General features: G+C 38.4%; 1 protein-coding gene across 9 annotated transcripts in view; it reads left to right on the top strand.

Moving 5' to 3' along the window:
- The window catches only part of NAV2 (neuron navigator 2), a 422,583-nt gene that overhangs the window by 329,454 nt on the left and 71,897 nt on the right, over positions 1 to 21,232 (top strand). For all 9 annotated transcript variants that reach the window (XM_066997396.1, XM_048050015.2, XM_048050013.2 and 6 more), the window contains one exon: positions 3,322 to 3,444. In XM_066997396.1, the coding sequence (XP_066853497.1) occupies positions 3,322 to 3,444 (123 nt within the window). The remainder of the gene's footprint in view (positions 1 to 3,321; positions 3,445 to 21,232) is intronic.

Raw genomic sequence — 21,232 nt, 5'->3', positions numbered from 1 at the left:
TAGGCTGCGATGTGACTTCTTACAGGCTTGGAATTTTGTGAAGGCAAGATGGGGATTGAAGTTTTCCTTTTCATCTCGAGTCAGAATACATAAGGTTGTTCTAAAGGCTAGTATAGTTTGTATGATGGGGTGATAAATTCAGATAGCACTGACGACTGTTAGAATTATACACATACAGGATACTTTGGGGGTTTATTCTTCCTTGAGCAAAAGCTTTTAAGATTGTCTTTAGAAAAATATCCCTTAATTACATTCTCCGTTCTTGTAAGGCAAAATTGCAATAATAACGTTGTATTCATAACAGCAAAATGGCTTCTGAGAGACAAGACAGTTTTAGGTTAGAAAGAAAGCAATGGCTGGAGATTTTTGGCACCAGTACTTTCCAATGCGTGTATAATGGGCATTCGTATAGAACTTTTAAACTCTCTTCTCTTGAATAACCTTATGGATAGTAGAGAACTTCTAAATTTTAAAATAGCTTTTATTGTGAGCATATTTTTCTCTGCAGTACCTTGTTCTTTGACCTCAGCGTTCAGTGTCAGCAGGACAATAAGCATTATTGCTTCTGTCATCTTTTTGAAGTTAAACATTTCTGGTTAGAGGACATTGCATGTCGTTTAAAAAAAATAAAAGATGTAAAGCTTTCAATCTGTGATTACACAAACCTGTTTCAGAATACAAAAATCTGTCTTGCGTTGTCCTGGTGTGTAAGAAACTTGTCCTGTTGATATAATGGGTAAAAGGTAGGGGCTGTCTGTGCTTTTTTATGGTGCCTTGATTTGAAAAACACTCATGATCTAGATGTCAAAGATGTTGAAGACACCCAGCTTCCATTGACTTACGTAAGACTTAAGAGTTTTTAAAACCACATAGAGTGTGAAGTCTGTTGATGGTAGTAGCTTTCCATTGATTTCTGCATGACTGACTCTTAAGGGTAATGTGTTTCACTGAACATATGCTGGGTAATAAATATGGAGAACGATCTATTTCAACTGTAGCTGATCTTTTTTATCAAAGGACTAGTCATATGCCAGAGAAAGGTAAAACTAAAAGCTGCTCTTTCCAGTATGTGTTTAATGGGCGTTCATAGAGAAACACGTTTCATGTGCAGGCAAGTATCTGCAATAAACCAATTAGCGTATGTACATGAGATGTTTTTGCAAAACACTGTTTGCATCTTTGTATAACAGTGTCTTAAGCTCCACTTTTCTTTCCCTTTTATTTTAGTAGCTTACAAAAAAAAAGAAAAAAAACAAAACAACAATGCTCTTCCATGATAAAGTATTTATAAACTATGTTAGAATGCAAGACCTAAGGCAAATTCCACACAAGTTACAGAGGAGGTGCTCCCCTCTCTTTTTACAGTCTTTGTTTATGAGTACCGAGAACCCTCTCCCCACAGATTTGCTGAACGGAGAATAGTCTGGGGGCTGACTTTACCAGCTTAGCAACCTCTTTGTTAAACTCCCCAGAGGGACGCCTCGCTTGTTCCAGGGAAGGCCCTGTACAGATTTACAAATCTAACTCAAATGCTAAGCAGCAGATTGTGCAAGGTTTATTGACTTTTTACCATCCCATTTTTCTAAATGTAGTAATTGAATTTGACTTCGGTAAACTACATCTGTTGCAGCAACATCTGTGAAGAAAGTAGTGGAAAAAATGCAGAATCCAAGCTCGAGCTATCTGCTTTACCGCTCTGCCTCTCACCAGTAGAGGCATTACTGACCGAAGCTAGGAGTGTCTTTCCTTTCTGGCTGTGAAAGAGGCTGTCTCGCTGTAAGGGAAAAAGCTATGTGCCTTTTTAAGAAAGAGGGCAATGTCCTGTGTATCTGGATATTATTCTGTGGGCTGCTCTGCTTTCACTCACGAGAGTGGCTAAAGAATTAAGAGGATACAGTCTTTTCAACTCCAGTGAGGTAAGTGACGTGTCCAGCTGTGTGCCAGAGATAGCAATGGTACTGTTGGAGTTGGTGCACTTATTTAATTCTCTGTGCTTTGAAAGTTTTTGTGGTGTGTTTGGGCAGTGTCAGGACTGCTGCTGGAAATGTACCTGGGCTAACAAACTGCTTGTGGTAGCACAGAACTCGGTGCATGCCAACATCTTGAGAGGCAAATGGGAATTGCCTTTCAAGTTTAAAGCTCATTTGACTGTATCTGTGGTTAGAAGTATTTTTAGAAATTAAGCTAAAACAAGAGAAAAGTCCTTCTGTTTTCCTTTGATGCTTTGAACCTGTTCTCATCTTACTGTCATGAAAGGCCACAAAATGTTATTGAAATATTGATGTAGTGCAGCTTGTTGTAAAGTTGTTAAAGAAGAATAGACTGGAGTAACTTCATAATTTGAGTATTTTATTAATGTATTAAAATATTTTATTAATATCCTAAACCAAAGTGCAGGGTTGTTGTACCATTTTTAAAACTTTCTTTTCTTAATTTCCACCACATCTGGAAGTTATGTTGCATAATGCCTATTGTTGACTGTGTTGGTACAGACTTCAGCAAAAGTGCTGGATAACGCAGCCAGCGTTATTGCAAGGAATTGTTCCTGGTGATCAATATTCATCAGTGCTTGTCCACCAACTGTCATCTCTGTTCACTTAACGTTTTTTTGTTTGTCTAAACTAGAAAATAAGAAATGTGCACTTCTTAATACCTAAGAATAACACCTGTGAAATGCAAATGTCTCGAAGTCAGAGTTGCAGACAGAGAAAAATGTAGGATCCAAAACAAGGTTGAAAAAATACTTTTATTTCATGTTGGAACTTTGATTTCTCACAATAAATCTTGGGATATATTTTGCTCATGGACCATTGACAAAATCTAGGGCGAAGTCACTGTGATTTTTGCAGTTAACTTTTAAAAGGGTTGATATATGCATCATGATGTTTTGGACCACACAACGTATTTCAGGATGGTATAAACCATGTTTTTTTAGGCAGGAAGGCATAAGTAATGATATCATTCACAAATACTGAATTACTTCCATCTAGGCATCCTTAATGACAGGTGTTCTTTCTTTGTCAGAGTTATGTTAAAATCCAATTCTTACTAGAGAGAGAGGGTGGAAGATGTAATAGAGAATGATGAGAGAGGGGCAAAAAAAATCTCAGATATATCATTAAGAATAAACTTTTCCTTGCTTCATATTCTGAGTAATATTCTCAACTCAAAAGTGGGGAAAATGCAATATACAATTAAAAATATGCAAAAGGTTATGAGGTGCCTCATAATAAAAATAATATCTAAACATGTTATTGTTTTAATAAAATAATATCTTAAATTTTTAGCGTTTTACTGAATGTGACGTTTATTGTTTCAAAGGTACATGACGGATGGTGGGTTGGGCCTCTACACGCGAAGGCTAAACCGGCTGCCTGATGGCATGGCTGCAGTGCGGGAGACAATGCAGCGTAACACTTCTCTGGGACTGGGAGATGCTGACAGGTAAGGTGTCAACCAGTAAATGCTTGCATATAATTGTGCATTTAATTCAAGCTGTATCTAATACATATTAGAACCCTAAGGTTAAATAGCTTTAGAAATTCAGATAGTGAATACATGACTATAAACTTCTCCAGAGTACGTTAGGCTATGCATGCACTGAGGTGTCAGGATAAATACCAACTTTGTCTTCTGATTGCTCTGTTGAGTTCTCATCTGGGCTTTTGTGCACAGGACTTACACAAGAAAATGTAAAACTTGTATTTTATTAGCTTTTGAAATTAAAAAGTCCAGTGATTCAGTGTGAATGCTGAAGGCCAAAGATGAACAATTAGGCGGGTTAAAAATCCATAAATAATGGGAGTGTTATCATAAAGGAAGCAGGGGGATGGACTGTAATGAGACCTATATTCTGGTGGAGTTGAGTCAAATGGGTTAAATACTTCTGCTTTTAATGGCATCAGCCTATAGCTGCTTCTTTCCCTTCCAAACACAAAACCTGATGAGTGTTATTGCTGATGTACTAAGTGAACTGTATTGTTTTTCTTCCATGAGGTGACCCGAAGTAAAAGATTTTGAATTGTAGGTTTGAACCAGTTTTTGAACTAAAAGTTTTGTTTGTTTGTTTTGTTATTCAAAGGTCTTTCCAGGGACATAAATGTAGTTTGCATAATGTAGTTTGATATGACCGATACAGTCTTGATAGCGATACATGGACTAAGGCATGATTCCAAGGACAAGTGATGGAGAATCTGGCCTTGTTTTCAAAGAAACGTGCTGTAACTGTTTTGGTGTTCTCTTGACATTAGTAAAGATTGGGATGATAAATGTCAATAAAAGAGCCAAAAGCTTTTAGAGAATCTCAGCTCAGTTTCAATTATTAAGTCAACATATGCTTGCCAGTTGCAAAATAGCCTAGATTTTTAAGGAGCTCCTATCTGTTTCTGAAATTTGCAACCTGAAACCCATACTCAGCCAAGAGCATTCCTGGCTGCCTGTAGGTGAAGGCATTGCCACCTGGTGATGTAACTGAAGACAAATCATCCTCGTCTGTTGCTGTAGCTTCTGAACATTGCCACATTAACAGAAGCTAATATAAAACGTACGTTTATAGTACAGAATTTGTCTAATATAAACTATATAATTGTTTGAGTAATAGTGAGCCTTCTGGAGAGCTAGTCATTCATCCCCTGGCTAATAGTTTCTGTGCTTGCAGCACCTTTTCTTGGTACATAAATTATGTTCACATTTTATTTACTAATCTCCTTTCCTGAAGACACCACTCACAAGCACAAATTACATATGTTCCACAAGAAATATTATCTGTATGTTTAAATATATTCCACCTAGAATGGGATTGTGACACACTAAAATGTAATCCCTAGTTAATGGTTAATGTCAGTTATTTCAGCTTTGAAAATAATTCTTTCAGTTCAGATTGGGGGGGGGGGGGGGGGGGCTTACACATGATAAAGACTATGTATAGCTGGCAAGTTAGCTGCAACATGAGATTTGTTTTAGTCTTTTCAGTTTGGAATGCAAGCTTATTCACCTTATTTAGAAGATCAGAGTTCCCTGACAATAGGTGGGCAATTTAAACATAGCTCCTCTTTGGTTCATGGGTGATCATAATGTGCAGTTTAAACAAAGCAAAAGGAAAAAAATAATCTTGGATTCAGCTGCAGTTTTACAGGGTGAAAATTGGCATAAGGAAAAGGAGTTTAATAAAAAAAAGTGCAGTAATGAATTGCTTTTTTCATTCTGTGAAGAGAGGCAATCAGGAGCTTTGAGCTGCTTTATTGGTACATCTAGAACATATGAAGATTAAATTTAGCTTGTTCAAAACAGATGTTAATTGATTGCATGGGAGAATGAGTGTGAAAGGCTATGAACCTTTAGGTATAAGGTTAATCATTAAAAAGTTATCAGAGGAATTTTTGCAATTTGCCTTCTTGTTTAGTTTCTTATGTTATTAATTGTAGAAGTGTAGTTGTAAAGTTCTTACTCGTTGGCTCTGGCGATATAAAGCACAGACCTTAGAAGGTATATTTTCCCCTGCAGCAGGGAAATCCAAATGAGGCAATTTAATTTAACGCTTGATTGCAAGGTTAATGGAATCATTGCACAACACAGCTGAGCTTATTTATTCACTTCAAGACAATTTGTGTTTGCATGGAACAAAGGCATTTTAAATGAAAAAAGGCATTAAGAATGCCCTTTTATTTGGTTTGTGATTTTTTTTAAGGTTTTAAATTAGCCACTTATGGTTTGTCTTCTATGTATATGGACATGGTGCGTACCATCTGGTATCTGAAGTTTGTTTCATATTGCAAGGCACATAGTTGCTTAATCTGAGACTTAATTCTGCCCTTCCAGTCATATATGCAACTTGCGTTTGTAAGTGTATACAAATAAGAGGGAAGAAATTTGAAACTAAGTTTTGAGTAACACTTTCTGTAATTGCTTACTTATATAACTTTTTAATTAGATAAGATAATTGAGACCTGTGCTGACTTATCACATTTTTGTGAACAGGTCAGGAGACTCTATTAATGGATGTGAGCTTATAAAGATCAACTTCAGTGCTGTTATTAAGGAAATAGCTGTATGATTATTATTTTTTTTTAAGCCTCAGTGATGGAGTGCCTAAATAACTACTTCCAAGCATGATTCACATGGGTTGTTTCACTTCAGTAGTTTAATTTGCGGTTGTGTGAACTACAGACCTTTGCATAGGAGTGTAAGGCATAAAAAGGTCTTCCCAGTTTGTCCTTCTGAAAGTCTCTTCTGACTCTAAGGAGCTGTCTCATCAGATATCACGTTACATTGCCTTTGTACTTCGAATAGCTACAGCATTTGTGGACCGGAGGTAAAACACCGCTCAGCTGTTGAGTGTGGATAGGATTGAACTGCTCTTTAAAAGTGTTTCTGTATCGTGATGACTATAATGACAGTCTTATCATACCTACGGCTCTGCGGTTAAAACAAGACCGTATTCAGCTTAACTTTCAGAAGGACTGGTGACTGAAACCAGCTCCTGGTAGTCAATGGCATTTCCTGCTTTTGGCAAGATTCTTGGATAATCCCTGGTGAGAACATGGAGGAGAGGAGACAGAGACAAACAGGAAGGAAAAACTGAAAGTGAAACAGTAATGGAGCAGAAAGCCAGAGGGCATCCCATGCAGAGTATAAATATATCACTATGAATGTCATTGAATGCAGATTTTTTTTTTCAGATACTGTCATTTATAGCAATTTCTTAAAAAGGTAAAAATTCTGGCTTTCAAAATAACTTCAGAGTAATATTTTGCTGTGATTTTGCATTTTGTAAAAACAGGTTAAGGTTAAGGTTGTCTCTTGACTCAGATAATAGCCAGTGTTTCACATTCTTTCACAAAGCAAACCCCCTAAACTGCAGTGTGTTTAAATTCACTAACTGATACTTAATAGCTTGAATCCTGTTAAAGTTACGAGATTATTGAAAAGATGGGTTAGTGTTCAAGGCAGGAGGGAGACTGTTGAACTACCTTGGTAATCATGGGAACCAGCATTACACTTCAGAAGAGTTGAAAAGCAAGCTGAGGCATGTCAACAAGTTTGGGACAATATTGTCCTGTTCTGAAAAGTGGAGAGAGAAGGAGATATTACGGGTTTTAGAAGGCATCAAATTCCACTGTAAACAGCACACTAATATAGACAAAACGCTGAGGGCTGTCATGTAAGAAACTGTATCATGTGTTCTTCTTTTTAGGCACTACTGTATTGTAGACCATGGAAAAATGTTAAAATGTACCAGAAATGCATAATTTTGTTAAGAAATCCTTTGTTATGTAGTTCTGTGGTAGAATAAGACACCTTTAATTACTGAGTATACGTTTGCAGTTTTTCCTCTTAACTGAGACTATGCAGCTAAAGCTAAATGAAGATGTCTGCAATTCCTGGCGTTGCAGTTGAGGACTTAAATCCTACGTTCAGAGAATATCCGTTAGGAATTCTATCCCTTTATTATCTATCTCATTGTTACTGTAGTTTTGCTACTCTAGCACTGGTAGCATGTTACATAGCGGGAAAAAATAAATAAAGTGTGTCTGGAGTAGACACACAAACTGGATAGTCTTTGACTTAAAATGTTAAAACACAATTGGGTTATGTTTTAAACTTCAGGCGGACACAACTCTGATAAAAAGACATAGAAACAGATATTCCTGTATTGTAATGGCAGTGGAATTCCCATCATCTCCTTCCCCCACAGCATCTCCCCCTCCTGCCTTCCTTCCTCAGGGGGGTTGACATAAGTGTTTGTGGAGTTTCACAGTAAATGAGCGTAACAGGGAGATTTGAGCATAACAGGGAGATGCGTCTGGGGTTTTATATGGACGGCTTTGTGGAGGGAGGATCTCCTTTCTGTCAGGAGCAAGGGTACCTACATTCCTAGAAGTCCTCAGGAGACCTCAGCTAAGAAAGATGCTTCCAAGCTGTTACCAATGTACCTGGAGGATCTTACACCATCAATTCACAGTTTGTTCATTTCTAGAAAGCCCCAACAAGTGTACTTGTATACAGTTGTTATGAATAATGTAATATATAAATTCTACTTTTCCCATTTTTTCTTTGGTAAGACGGCAGAACATACCTATATAAAGACCCTGTATACTGAATTGAAAAAAACGTGAAAAATCTCTAGATTGCTTTAAAGTTAAAGTAGATGAAAAAGTAAGCACCCAACACCTTGTCATTCGTTGTTTACTGTATTTGTGCTGTGAGTCCCTGCAATTTATAAATACATGTCCAAGTATAGTTGCTTAATAGCAAAGTCACAGCACTGGTGAGATTCACACACAACAGATCATCTCTGCTTGACCATCTGTTTGGATTTTAACATTAAATCAGGAAAAATACTACTATTTCTAAATATGAAGGTTGTACCGTGGTACCTATAGATACCTATCTCTCTGTCTTTGAAAGACCCCACGTTTATCTTGAGAACTCACTCACAGAAACAAGGAAATTCACATTGCAAAGATTCTTTGAAGTTTATGGCCTTGGGATCTGCAGATTAGAATCACAATACCAAATACTTTTATTTTCCAAGGAATCTTTTAACAACCAGTAGTCCAAAGTGGTTTTAGGTTACATAAAGTAATTGCAAAGTTAAGCAATGAATGAATAGTAGTTGAAAGCAAAGGTAGGGTAGCTATACCTGAGGGCTGAAATTAGCAGTATCTAAAGGAAAAAAAAAAAAAGACATTCTACTTTTAAACAAGGCAAGGTTAGTCAAGGGAAGTAATGTCTTTTGGCAGATCAGTTTCTGTGCTCCGAGAATAGCAAACTTTTGGGAGCATAAGCTTTTCTTCAGGTCTAAAATAGAAGCAAAATTTTTCATTACTAAATACAAGTTGAGAACAGTTGCTCTAAATTTACCTGGATTATTAGTAGTTTAGAGCAACTCTCAAAGACAGACAATACCTGTGAAGCAGAGAAGGATTTAGCGAGGAAAGGCTTAATACAAGGTTTATGTGGTACAGAGCAGAGAGAGATACGGATAATTTATCACCTGTGTAGCATAGAGCGGTTAACTGGGGAGAGGGAGCAAATTATTGCTGACTGTAAAAGTCTGCCTCTTTATTGAAACTATGATTTTTAATATCCACTAGAGTTGTTATTTAGTTATTCTGGTTTATTCTTTGAAGATGCTCTATAGAACTCCCTCGCAGAAGAGAAGGAAGAGGTCAGAGATGAAGTAACTGTGTGAGAATTGCCTCCCTTTGGGCAATGAGGTTCTTTTCAACTTTGTGGCTTGCATGTCAATGCATTCAGTGGGCAGAGTAATGCTTTTTTTTTTTTTTTTTTTAATTCCACACACACATTTTTGGGGGGTATGCATGGTACAGTGGATGAAGTAAATTACTGTGGGAAGAACATATGTGGGATTTGGTGATTGCATCAATTGCATTTAGAAAGGCATGGTGGAATGGAGATCTGTTGGGAGGTTTTACCTTCGTTTCTCAGGCTTGGTCTGCTTTTAGTCATTGAATGATGGTATGCTGAGAGTTTGCTTCCAACAATGAGTTTGGTGAGATTGGGGGCTGTCTGAAGGCTGGAAAGTGTATTGAGGAGATTTTCATCAGAGATGGTAGTTATCTAAAAATTGCTGTCCAGGCTCTAGTTTATCACATCACACAGCAGCATATAGCAGTAGCAATATATGATTGTGGAGGGTTGGGGGTGGGTGATGGCCAAAACGGGTGCCAAAGCAGTTTTGCCAATTTAACTGACTTGTTGTAAAGCAGAAAATTGTTTTCCTATGTGACAGTCCCTTTTCCACATATCCATGGCCAAAAGCAGATTTTACTGCATCATAGGACCTGTGTGCATCCCTGTCCCAGTATGGTAAATCAAGAGTTATCCTGTTCTTGTCTTCTACCTAAGACCTGTTCTAGTAGCCTTGCAGATTGACAAAACAGTTGAGAGCAGTTGTTGAGTTTTTTCAAGAAGTTACTTCCACTGAGGAAGTATAGTTCTACCACGCTATGCTGAACAACAAAGCAGAAACAAACCACCCTACAACTGCAAGCCGCTCCCTCCAAAGTTAGTAGATTAGGTAATCTTTCTGCTAGACTGTCACTGTAGTTTTAAAACCCATTTTCAGGTTTTTTGTTTGTTTGTTTGTTTTTGTTTTGTTTTTTTCTTAGATGTAAGTGCTAAAGACATAGGAATTGCATTTCTTGTTTTAACTTTTTTCCTCATCTCATGCCCCCTTTTCTAGTTACTGTGATTCTGATTCCTCGTTCCTTTATATGTTAGGAGGTATTTCCATCTCTGCTCTGGCATCTAATTAAAATGCTTAAGTTGGAGCTAAAGTTCACTACAAAGCTAATGGAAGATAGCAGGTGCCTCAAGGGAGCAGCTCAAAACGTCCATGGACATCAGGACCCTCTTTTTGCCCATGTATTCCATAGATTGCTCTGTGAGCAGTCACTTCACCTCGAAAGCTGCACTGCTGTGTGTATACAAGTAAAGGGACCTTACCTTTTTCAGAATTACAGATACTGATTCTGTGGAAATAGAAAAACTGCCTAATTTAAACAGCAGAATAATTTGCATGTACAGTGTGGCAAAATCAAGATCCTACTCCAATGGAACGAGATTTTCTCCAAGTGACATTTCCTTCCGTGTGCACCCACTTTATGCATCTAAATACAAAGTTGATCTAAGTGCTGATTTAGAGCCTCTGCTGAACTCCTTGATATTTCTGGTTCCATTGCCAGAGATTAGCACTGTCTTTTCTGTTGTATAAAGTGGCTTTTAAAATACTTTAGGCATGTGGGAAATTACGCTTGTATTCCAAGGGTAAACAAGATTGTAGATACAAAGACCGTTTTGAACTGTATCAGGGTCTTTTGTGCTTTGCATGACAAACTGAAGAATGTGAAATGCTTGCTGACATAGTGCAGACTTTGTTATTTAGTTTTCCATGTCGAATGGCAAGAGAGTCAACATAGTCTCACAACTGACCTACACCAGTAACCTCTGAGTTTGGGATTTGGAGATTGAATAGATAAAACTAATAGCAGACAGCTGTCAGACTCCAATAGAAGAATCCAAGTTTGGGGCTGTTAGACTAGTGTGGAAGCTCATTGTGGTGATAAAGCAATTTTCAAGACGGGTGACTTTTTCAAATATTGTGTACATTACAAAATGTCTCTCCCTGAAAATACAAAGATTCTCCCTTTGGTCTCTATATGTTGTTTCTCCTTAGATAGTTTCTTGGTGCTTTGTAGTTGTCCAAAGCATGTTTCATTGAAATAGGTTTTATGCTCCTCTTCTGTAGCTACGTGTTCTTTTTTGACTGTAATTATATGCTATTAGTATTAGCTTACGTGTTAATAAAAATATTAATGTTAATAGGCAGGATCTAAGCCTTCTGTTTAATGGGTGAACGTTTTCTTTAATTGTATTGTTTGACAAGTTATATCAAAATTTTGAGTTCGATTTTAAGACGCTTTTATCTTTCTGAATGCTCTTCCAAGCGCTTTCTGGGGCTTTTTGTTTCTTTTTCTTTACTCTAATGATTAGCTTTATTCAGTCATTTATTCCAAGTCATGTCCCCTTCAGTGAAAGGAGGGGGCACCCTCTGAAATGACCAGTGGGAAGCCTGCAAGGAATTCAGGATATCCAGATGTGTTGAGGGATCCATTGCCTATATAGAGAAACACTACTCCCAGTTTGGACAGCTAACTAAATAGCCCCCTATATCCAATACGTATCCACATCTGCAGCATAGCAGGAGCAGCTGTAAGGTATGCACAGCTTGAGGTCATATTTTATTTAAAATGGTATGTATTTCATAGGTAGTCATCTCTCTCAGCTGCTGTGTATGGCAGCTCCTCTGCTAATGAAGTAATGGGGATACCTTTGGGCTGACTGATGTCCAGAGAAAGGAAAGAGAGCCTGACCTAGCACTCATCAAGGCAAAGATGCGTTCTGCTAAATTGAAGGTTCGCTCCCTATTTCCAGGGCACTTGAGGAAGAGGTGCATGCTCTTCCCTCCTCGCACAAACATCGTTTACTAATTATAACTTATATTTTCATAAAGAAGGGAATGTCTCATTACTCATGTATGTTTCTACAAAGCATTTGCTGTTCCACTGCTGCAGGGTGACTCTTGAAAGCCAGAAAGCTAACAAGCGTAGAAATCCAGGAGCATGGAGCATGTCATTTGAATGTCCATTTCCACTGGAGGAGCTTTCCAGCTCTGGCAAGGAGCTGCACTGTGTTTTGCAAAAGGGGAGTGACAAGGGAGTGGCAGGGGCAAAAGTGCATCCTTGTATTTTTGCTGCCCTGGGATTCTGGGAGCTACTGTATTTATATCGGGCCATTCCTTGGTGTCATGATAACTTCCTTGGTGGCCAGCAAACTACTCCATATTGGGGGTCAGTAGCCTGCTTATCTTTGAGTCCTACTCTGCTCTTCTCCATTCCTCAGCTTCCTCATGGTTTAGGGATTTTCCAGCAGTATGATAAGGTGACTTTGTGACCTTTTTATGACAGCTAATAGGATTCACAGTGAAGTTGAGACTCCACAGAACAAGTAGTCACTTTGCTCCTGCTTTTTCTGAGCTGAGATTCAACGTCCTGAGGCTTAGTTAATGCAGCTGCATGGGGTTTAAAGATTCTCTGCTGTTACATAAACAGGCATTAAGTCTTTCACATGATAGTCTCATGTTGCTTAGGTATATACAGTTAAACATAGATTTGGCCAGGGTGAATAACTGCATACTCTATACTAGAAACACTTGGAGCTACATTGTGCTCTAACGGGAGTATTATGAGAATGTATATGATTTGGTTTTACTATTGAAAGTTTTTGCTATTCACACTAAAAATAAAACATCTAATTTTATTAACACTTAGGGCAGCAATTCGAGACTAATTAATTTGATGTAAGTCTCATTGGAACAGTGCAAAACCCGTGTGTAGAGTTAGAAAAGCGAGCCTCAGTAGGCTCGAGCATGCTAGAGGCTATGTTTATGTATGTCCAGGTATATATGGTCAGTAAGTAGCCAGAGGATCAGCGCTAAACATTGGAAGCCTGATTACTGCCTGGGCAAAGTCCAAGGGCTGAATTCAGCTCTTTTTTACTATATGATTTTTTTTCCTTCTTAACTGACAAAGGCTCAGCTCAGCAGCTACTGCGGAGTTGCCATGTGCTGCCATCAGCCCCAAGTAATGTTTTTATCTTTTTGATGTACTTTTAACTTTAAAGTTTATCTTCTCTGATTGTGTTGTTAGTTTAAGTTCATTTTCATATATATATCAACTAATTCATTCGTTTTGGTTTGGGGGAAATGAGCAAACCACCTTCAGTGTTCAAAAAGGTTTTATTCCCACTTTCATGTTGATTGTCAAGATTGATTTATTCTTGTTATGAAACTTGCAACTCGAAATACTCTTCATAACGTGACTTAATGCCTTAAACATCTCTTTGAAACGATTGATGTTATTTGATACTATCTGATATGCACATACATAGTTTGGTTTCATTTGCGTTTTTATGCAAAGGTTTCATTTTTATTTTCAGAGACGATTGAAACATAATGTTGCACTTGCAAAACTGGATGTGTTTTGAATGCGTAGTTAAAGGAATGGTATTGTGAAATAGCTAGAAATACCACAGACAACTGTGACTTCCTATGGAAAAAGAGGAGAGGGAAAAGGAAAATGAAAAAACATCAATATGAGTCCCTGGGAAAGAGATGCCAGTATCCAGTGCCACCTGAAGTTCACAGAGGTTATGTTCATCCAGGAAAGCCTTATTATACACTACTTAGTCAATATTTTTGGACTGTGTGGATTCTCTAGCTACTCCTGAATAGAGAATTTACCCATCTATTTGTGCTTTGAGAGCATTTCTGAGCCAAAGGAGTCATGAGATGGATTAGGTTCTAGCAAGAAATTCCATAGAGTCTTAAATATATGCATGCAAAACAAAGAGAGACATTTTCTGAAATCAGAAGATGGTGATTTTGAAGTGAAGTCAGGATGTGTGTTTCTGTGCTCTAGTTTCTGTTGAAATTCTTTGATGTAACTTCAGTTTTAATTGTAACACTACGCCATTTTTTTGTTAGTATAGATGAAAAGCAAGTATGCCATATGATAACTTGAAATTGCTCAACATTCCTTTTGATCAATGGATGCTTTCCAGCAACCAAAGGGTAGAAACAGGTGTCTTCCACACCATGACTTTGAATTTGGTTTCATTTCTGCAAGATCTTCTGACCGTCTCTCAATTTAGCAAAATTCTCCTTCCATGTTTTACGTGCTGACCTTACATTAGCTGTAATGAGCTACACACGCGACTGATAAAATAATCATTCTTGCCTGTGAATCATACCATATGTTTCCCTCGCTATCGTTCTCTCCACCTCTGTAATTCCAGTCATGTTTGAACCAGTTATTTTACCTTGGCCACATCATCTCCTCCGTACTACCAAGTTGTTTTGTCTTACGGCCATTTCTCTCTTTCCAAGCAATGTGTTGTACTTTCAACGCTGGGCATTCATCACAAGCGTCTGCCTTTGTCCTTGATGAATTACTAAAACCCAACTTTGTCCACAAAATGTGTTTGAATCTTTAAGTCGCTTCCCACTTTGGATACATTCTCCTTTTAATAGTACCTGTTTCTGAGTTCACTTTTAGATTTGAACAGTATTGGAATGAAGGAGTGGTGATACATGGTGATGCAGTTAAGCTTATTATGGCAATGTATGTGTCCTCAGATCATTTAGGAACAAGAGATTATTTTAGAAAATGAAAAATGAGAGCCCAAGTTAATTTACGACTTGGCTAAGCACAGGTGTGTGGGATCTTGGGAGGAGAACAATTTTCTGTGAACATTTCCATGAATTGTAGTGAACTGTAGTTATAATAAGTACAGTGGATTCAAGAGATGTGAGGAAAATGCAGAGGAATGATGAGGAGAAACTCTGGCAATTACTGCCTTGTTAACTAGCCTGGGAAGTCTACGCTTTGGGTCTTTTAAATCCATACGAACCCAAGTGCAATCACACATTAAAGAGAATGTGATATAAATAACCAAAGCGGTGTTTTCCAGATGAGCCCTTGTTTGTTCCATGAATAATACTGAAGGCAAGGACTTTCCTCGTAGTTTGTTAGGTGTGTCTGTTGTGATGCAAAACGTGAATGCAATAATCAAACAAGCAGTATGGCTTATTTTTTGATACATCTAGTGATTTTTCTCCTTTCATCATCCTTTGTGCAGATTGCTTTGTTAAGATCTCTAAACAAAGATAGCCAATGACCACTCCTTCATTCCAGAGGAATTCACTAAAATAGAGCGGTCTTTATCAGTATTAGATTATGTCAAGTCTCTGATAGCCACGTGAAACACCTTTTGACAGCTCAGCCTTAACAAGATGGCCACATTCTGCTAGTGTTCAAATGGGACAGACAGATGAGAGGCTGATTTAAAATTCTTTTTGCTTTATTATTACCCTGGAATAAAACTGGAAAGAAGCAAGTGTTGTTTTTTGTTGTTGTTGTTGTTTTTTACCTTTTTTTTCCCCCTCAGAAAATTGCAGAGATTTGTTACAGAGTAGTAATGCAGTGATGAAGGTTCTAAGGTAAAAAGTCAAACTGGGGTCTCTGCTGTGTCTGACTGCGGCAGGAATCGTAGTTTTGGCCTCCTCTATTTGAGTCATTTTTCTAAGAATGTTTAATTATCTCTGTCTCTCTTGCCAAATAATTTGCTGGAAATGAAATTGTTTTAGCATAAGATACTGAAAGGTGTTAATTGGACTCTTGGCTATTCTGGAGCTATCAGATCGTAGAAGCGGGATGGAAAGAATTAAGGTTGAAGTCCTTGAACTCCCACATCTCCCCTGGATGATTTAACTATGAAAATTAGCAAAGGGTCCAAGGGAGTTGTCTTAATTTTATGAAGAGTTACATTTATTTTTTTTATAAACCAATAGAATATTTCATGATATTTAATTGAAAAGATCCAGGCCATCTCGACAGCAACACTGTAGCAGTAGCAGAACTAGCAGTATGAGAGTTGTAGTATTTAGCTTGCCCGAGTATGAGGGGAAAGAGAGTGCTTGTAAACCTCTTTTTAACAAAATAAATTCCTGAGCAGATTACAGTTACTGCTTTAAGCTCCTCTTATGTCACCACTGTGCTGTAAAGGTGCTCTGTTGGGTTAAAAGGTAGCAAACTTCTCAGCGGCCAAAAAAAAAAGGGGAGGGGGGGGGACAGGGAACGATTTAGGCCTATGAAAAACTGCATTAATGGAAAATTGAGGCTATGCATAGCCTATTTGCTGCAAAAAGGAATTGAGGATTCCCTAAGTAACAGATGTCATCATTGTAGAGCAGTGATGTACCTCTGCAGCAGGTCTGTCTCCTGCAGTCCAGAAAAAAAAGCATCCTAAAATGAAAGGACGTAATAAAATGTGTATTTACAGACAATTTCAGTTCTGATGTTTCCCTTCCAACATGACCTTGCCCTATATTTTCCTTCTTCAGACCCACCTGAGGCTTTTTTATCACAGCTCTGTTGCTTTTGTGCAGCCTGTCCCCCTGCCTTCGACTCTGGAGTTTCCATCTAGTTTTGTTTTCCCTTTCCTTATCTGGTTTCCACCTACTCTCCACACACAGTCTTGGCTTTTCTTCTTGACTTATCGTGCCTGTTCTCCAGAGCTCTCCAGAATAAAATATACATATATCTCATAGGAGCAAGGATTCTTGGGGAAGATCAATGTAATTTAATAGTAGAAATCATGGATATTCTCGGAGATTATTGTGCTGTTTTTACTGCAAAGTCCATCCTTAGGTTGGCATGCAGCTTGGAAAACTTCAGGCAAAACATCTCAATTTTGGCAAAACAATAAATAATTGAAATCATTCCCTAAAGATAATTATTTCATCACTGTAACACAGCCATCTCTAAAGCAGAGGGCGTAGCCTCAGAGAGAACAAACACGCAGCGCAAAGCCCAGCAGGGCTGGGGCTGGGGAAGGAATTACTGGGCAAGGAATGGTTTTGCAATTTTTGCTCTTGCAGAAATGCTCTGAAAGGTTATACAATCGTGCAGAGATCCTGGAGCCTCAGGACTTTTGCTGGCTAGGGAGGGGAGTGAGGAAACAGAATCGGTGCTGCAGACCTTCTCTGCAGACAGAGCAAACAAAACTGATCAAGCAAGAAACCTTTGCTCAGTCCTACGGAAAATGTAGAACTGTGCTTTCCTGTTACATTTTGCTGCTGAAATGATTAAAAGTTGAAGTTGCTGGCATGATTAAAAGTTGAATTCATCTGAAATACGATATGAGAAGAGTGGCACGGTGTTAAAAAGGTTTATGACTTTACACAGTTGAGCTTTTGTTTTCTCCCAGTTTCTCATTTTGTCTCCCCCTCTGAAAAGGAAAGGAGTGGGAAGCCGAACTGATTTTAACTTGTTGTCACTTAAGAATTAGAGAGAGATCATTTAGGTGATGTTGCATATATTAACGCATCTTTTAAACAGCCTGCAGCTCAGTCATAATGGTGGTGGGGGATGTAGCACCGTCGGAGAGGCTCCACTGAGCTTTGAACTGGATCAGATGCTTGAGGGCAATTAAACACACAAGATTTCCCACTTTAAACAAAGGCACAGAAGGGAGTCTCCCTGTTTTCTGTGCTGTTAATCATCAAGCAGAGAGAAGAACGAGTAAATGAAGAAAGAAAAGATGGTGCTGTTTAAAGAAAGGATGTTAAACCCCAGCAGGATGCCTGCTTGAGTTGCATCTCAATAAATAATAAGTGCTTGTTATGCTAATAGTCACTATTTTCAATAACGTGATTTGCATACAGATTATATGCGTGTTAATTACACTGTGCGCGTAGCCAATAATGCACATCTTGAGGTTTTTTTTTCTTAGCATTTTCATTTGTAAAATGAGGCATCGCATTAATGAATATTGCAAAGTTTTAGAGTGCAAATGAATAGCTAATGCAATGAACAATGGCATACTGAGCTGGATACCCACTGAAGAAAACTGCACATCCGTAATGTTTATGGGAGGAGCCCAAGATTAGGGTCACCTCTGGCACTGACAACATCTGTCATAGCACCCGATTATAATGAAAATAAAATGAAACAAGAGAGTGCGTGAATGTATGATAATGCAGCGATGCATGATGATAATTAACCCAGCGTTGTATAATTACTTGGTGCATGCTTGTGCAACCAGTGCTGGGTCTTGTCAGTTGCACAAATTTAACCCACATCAAGAATAGGTATATCGCTGTGCCTTTAGATTAGAGCACGAAGTTTAGTGGTTTTATACTGACTTGTTGCCAGTCGTGGGAGGACAGATGATACCTGGTGCTGTGAAGAGGCAGAGTACTGTGGGCAGACTATACCTGCACTGACATGAAGTCTTCCAGAACAAAGTTACTCCTGGAAAAAACGTTGAATTCATTTGAATCAGAGCCATGTTTTTGATAGAGCAGTGCTTTACATCTTCTGATCGTAGCATTTCTGACCCGTTAGGAAGACTGTACTTCTAATGAACTGTGTCTGGAGGGCAGCTCCACATATTCTTTCTTTTCTTCCCTCTTTTCCCACTCACCTGGTGGATGCCTAGTGGTTCTCATTTCATCGTGTCTAATTGAAAGATAGTTTCCACTTGTCTTCCTGACCTACTGACTAAAATGAATGGGTAGAAATTGGTTCATAGACTGTGAGGGCCTAGTGGTAGGAATGAATGGTGACCTATAAAATGTAATAATGTGATAGCTGAAGTTGACTGTCGTGCTGAATCTGCACTGCATCCAGACCCACTTGAGTGTCTTCAGACGTGCATCCGTAAAGCATAATGCAGCGGCAGTTCAGGGATCTCTGAACCATGCTAAGTAATACACTGTAACTATGCCTTCTATATTTGTAGCTGTGCTACTTTTTCTGGTAGCATTTTGACACCATTGAGCTCTGCATTTAGCTTATTACTTACAGTGAAATTAAAAAAAAAAACAATCCACAGTATCTTGGGGAAATATCTAAGAGTTGTCATCTGGCATTCCAGACTAAATATTTTATGTAGTTCATAAAGCATATAGTAGAAATATTTACCTGTTAAGAAATTGTATGAATATAATTTACAAGTGATTATCAGATTAATTTTTCAGGTATCAGATAACGATATCAGGTATCAGATAATCTCTTCCCTATGAGGCACAGATGTTTGGAATTAGTAGTTCACTTTCAAAAGAAAATAACTGTTAAATGCAATAGCTCCCCACATCAATATTCAGTTGTTATTGCCATTGGTGTTCTCACGTCCCATTGCAGCTCATTCTGCCTGCTTTATAGTTATCCTAATATCTATAGCAATTAAAAGGATTTGCTCTTCCAGAAAGAAATTGATGATGTTAATAATGGTCTTACTCTGAGCTGCGACTGAGGTTGCCGAGCACTTGGGTAGGATCTGCAGGAGGTGTTGTTAACACAGGCCTGGTTGTGCACCCGTTCCACTTGGCTGTTTCTTTTGCGAATCCTCTTGACTCCCAAACCTGCTTCTCTTCTGCACTGTATTGCAGTACCCCACTGCGTTGGCCTTCATCCCCGGTACAGAAGCTGTCAGCTGAACTTGCCCAGCTGTGCGCTAGTAGTAATTTCTGCTCCAAGTAGCTTGCTGTGGAGACAAAACCATATGTACCTCACAAACAAGCTCTCGGTCACTGCCCTTATCCTGAGGGAGCTCCTGCTGGGCTCCTGGGAAAGGACACAGGTTTCTCTGGCAGCGACCTGGCAGGGTTGACTGTCATCTTGTCCTTCTGGTGGAATACTAGCACGACATTTCACCCTTAAAGGCTTGCATTGTTTGCAAAGAGAGGGTTTTCTGTGTAAGTTAATATTTTGGAGCAATTGAAAACAAGTTTTCCTTGTCCTGACATTGCTACAGACATGCTGACCTTATGTTAAGAGCAGTTCTGTGGGCTGAAATTTCCTTCAGTCAAGCTCCCGTAAGGCTGATATGTTCTCTACCTGAAACATGCAGCAATACTCCAATCTGTAGGACCATTAGGATTCCCAAGTAAAGCTGTCATTTTATTGGGGCTTAGGAAAGGTCAGAAGTTCTGATTGCAGCATGTTTATGAGAACATAAAAGATTTTCATGTAGGGCATACTTCTAATCAGCTGCATTTTTCATGTATTATTTATTTATCTGACAAGATCAGAGTTTTCTTACTGCTTAATTAAGAATTTCTCTCTCTGAATGAGCAAAAATACTGAATGCCTAGGAGTTGTCTGCATTTATTCACAAAACCAGAAAATACAAAGTTAGGAAAGCCTTTTGTTTAAAAGTGCCCAGTAGTATGAGCTGCTGTCTTGTGGGTAAGCGGTGTCAGTTACCTTTTATGTTAGGATTATAAATGTAAAGAAAATTCAATCGTTTTTTCACCAGACAGAGAAAACAATGGCAGGCATGAGAAATATCTGCAAATTGGTATTACATTAATAGTCTATTGTGAATTTGGAAATGGCAGGTTAGTATGTTTGACAGGCAGCGGTAGCAGGAATAAGACAAAAGCAATTTACGTGGGAAAGTGTGTTCAAAACAGAGGAAAGATTTTTATAAGATAGCCTGAGCAAGAGGCATGTCTTTTGGCTCACGTACGATCTTTGGAACATCCTTATGTTGTATGAGTGAAGTATGTTCCTTTGTTTTATTAGAAGAATGCAGACAGACTTTCAAAATTAAGCAAAAATAATTTTTGTTGAAGTTGAGAGTTTGCATCTTTGTTCTTTGCTTATTACTCTGTTGAAGCGTTCACGTGGTTTGAATATTTGTAGACTCAGTAATACGGAGGATTTACAAGCACTAAAGATCAAGCTGTAACGATGCTAGCTTGATTTAATTGTTCTACTTTAATTAGGATAAATGAGTTTACTTCTCTAGTGGGATGTATTAGCTTTTTGACAGCAACAGCAACAACAAACTACTGTAAATGTACAGATAGCTAATTAGGAGGAGGCCAAAGCAATTAAGATGGGCAAACTGTATTGATCATAACTGAACTGGAGTTGACTAAGATGCAGGTGGTTGACAGCAGTGCTTTTATGGAAGATGCCATGAGATGGTTATTGACTGCTATTGATTAAGATTTCAGTATTATTGGAAGGGGGGGGGGATGTGGGAGAAAATTAAATCAAGTTTTACAGGATTCTTCAAAACCATATTGCAACTACTGGAGGGCTGCTTGTTCAAACATCATTATTTTAGAGTAGTT

The sequence above is a fragment of the Anser cygnoides genome, chromosome 5 (genome assembly GCF_040182565.1).
Source record: "Anser cygnoides isolate HZ-2024a breed goose chromosome 5, Taihu_goose_T2T_genome, whole genome shotgun sequence".
NCBI lineage: Eukaryota > Metazoa > Chordata > Aves > Anseriformes > Anatidae > Anser > Anser cygnoides.
This window is presented reverse-complemented; position numbering and strand designations above follow the sequence as displayed.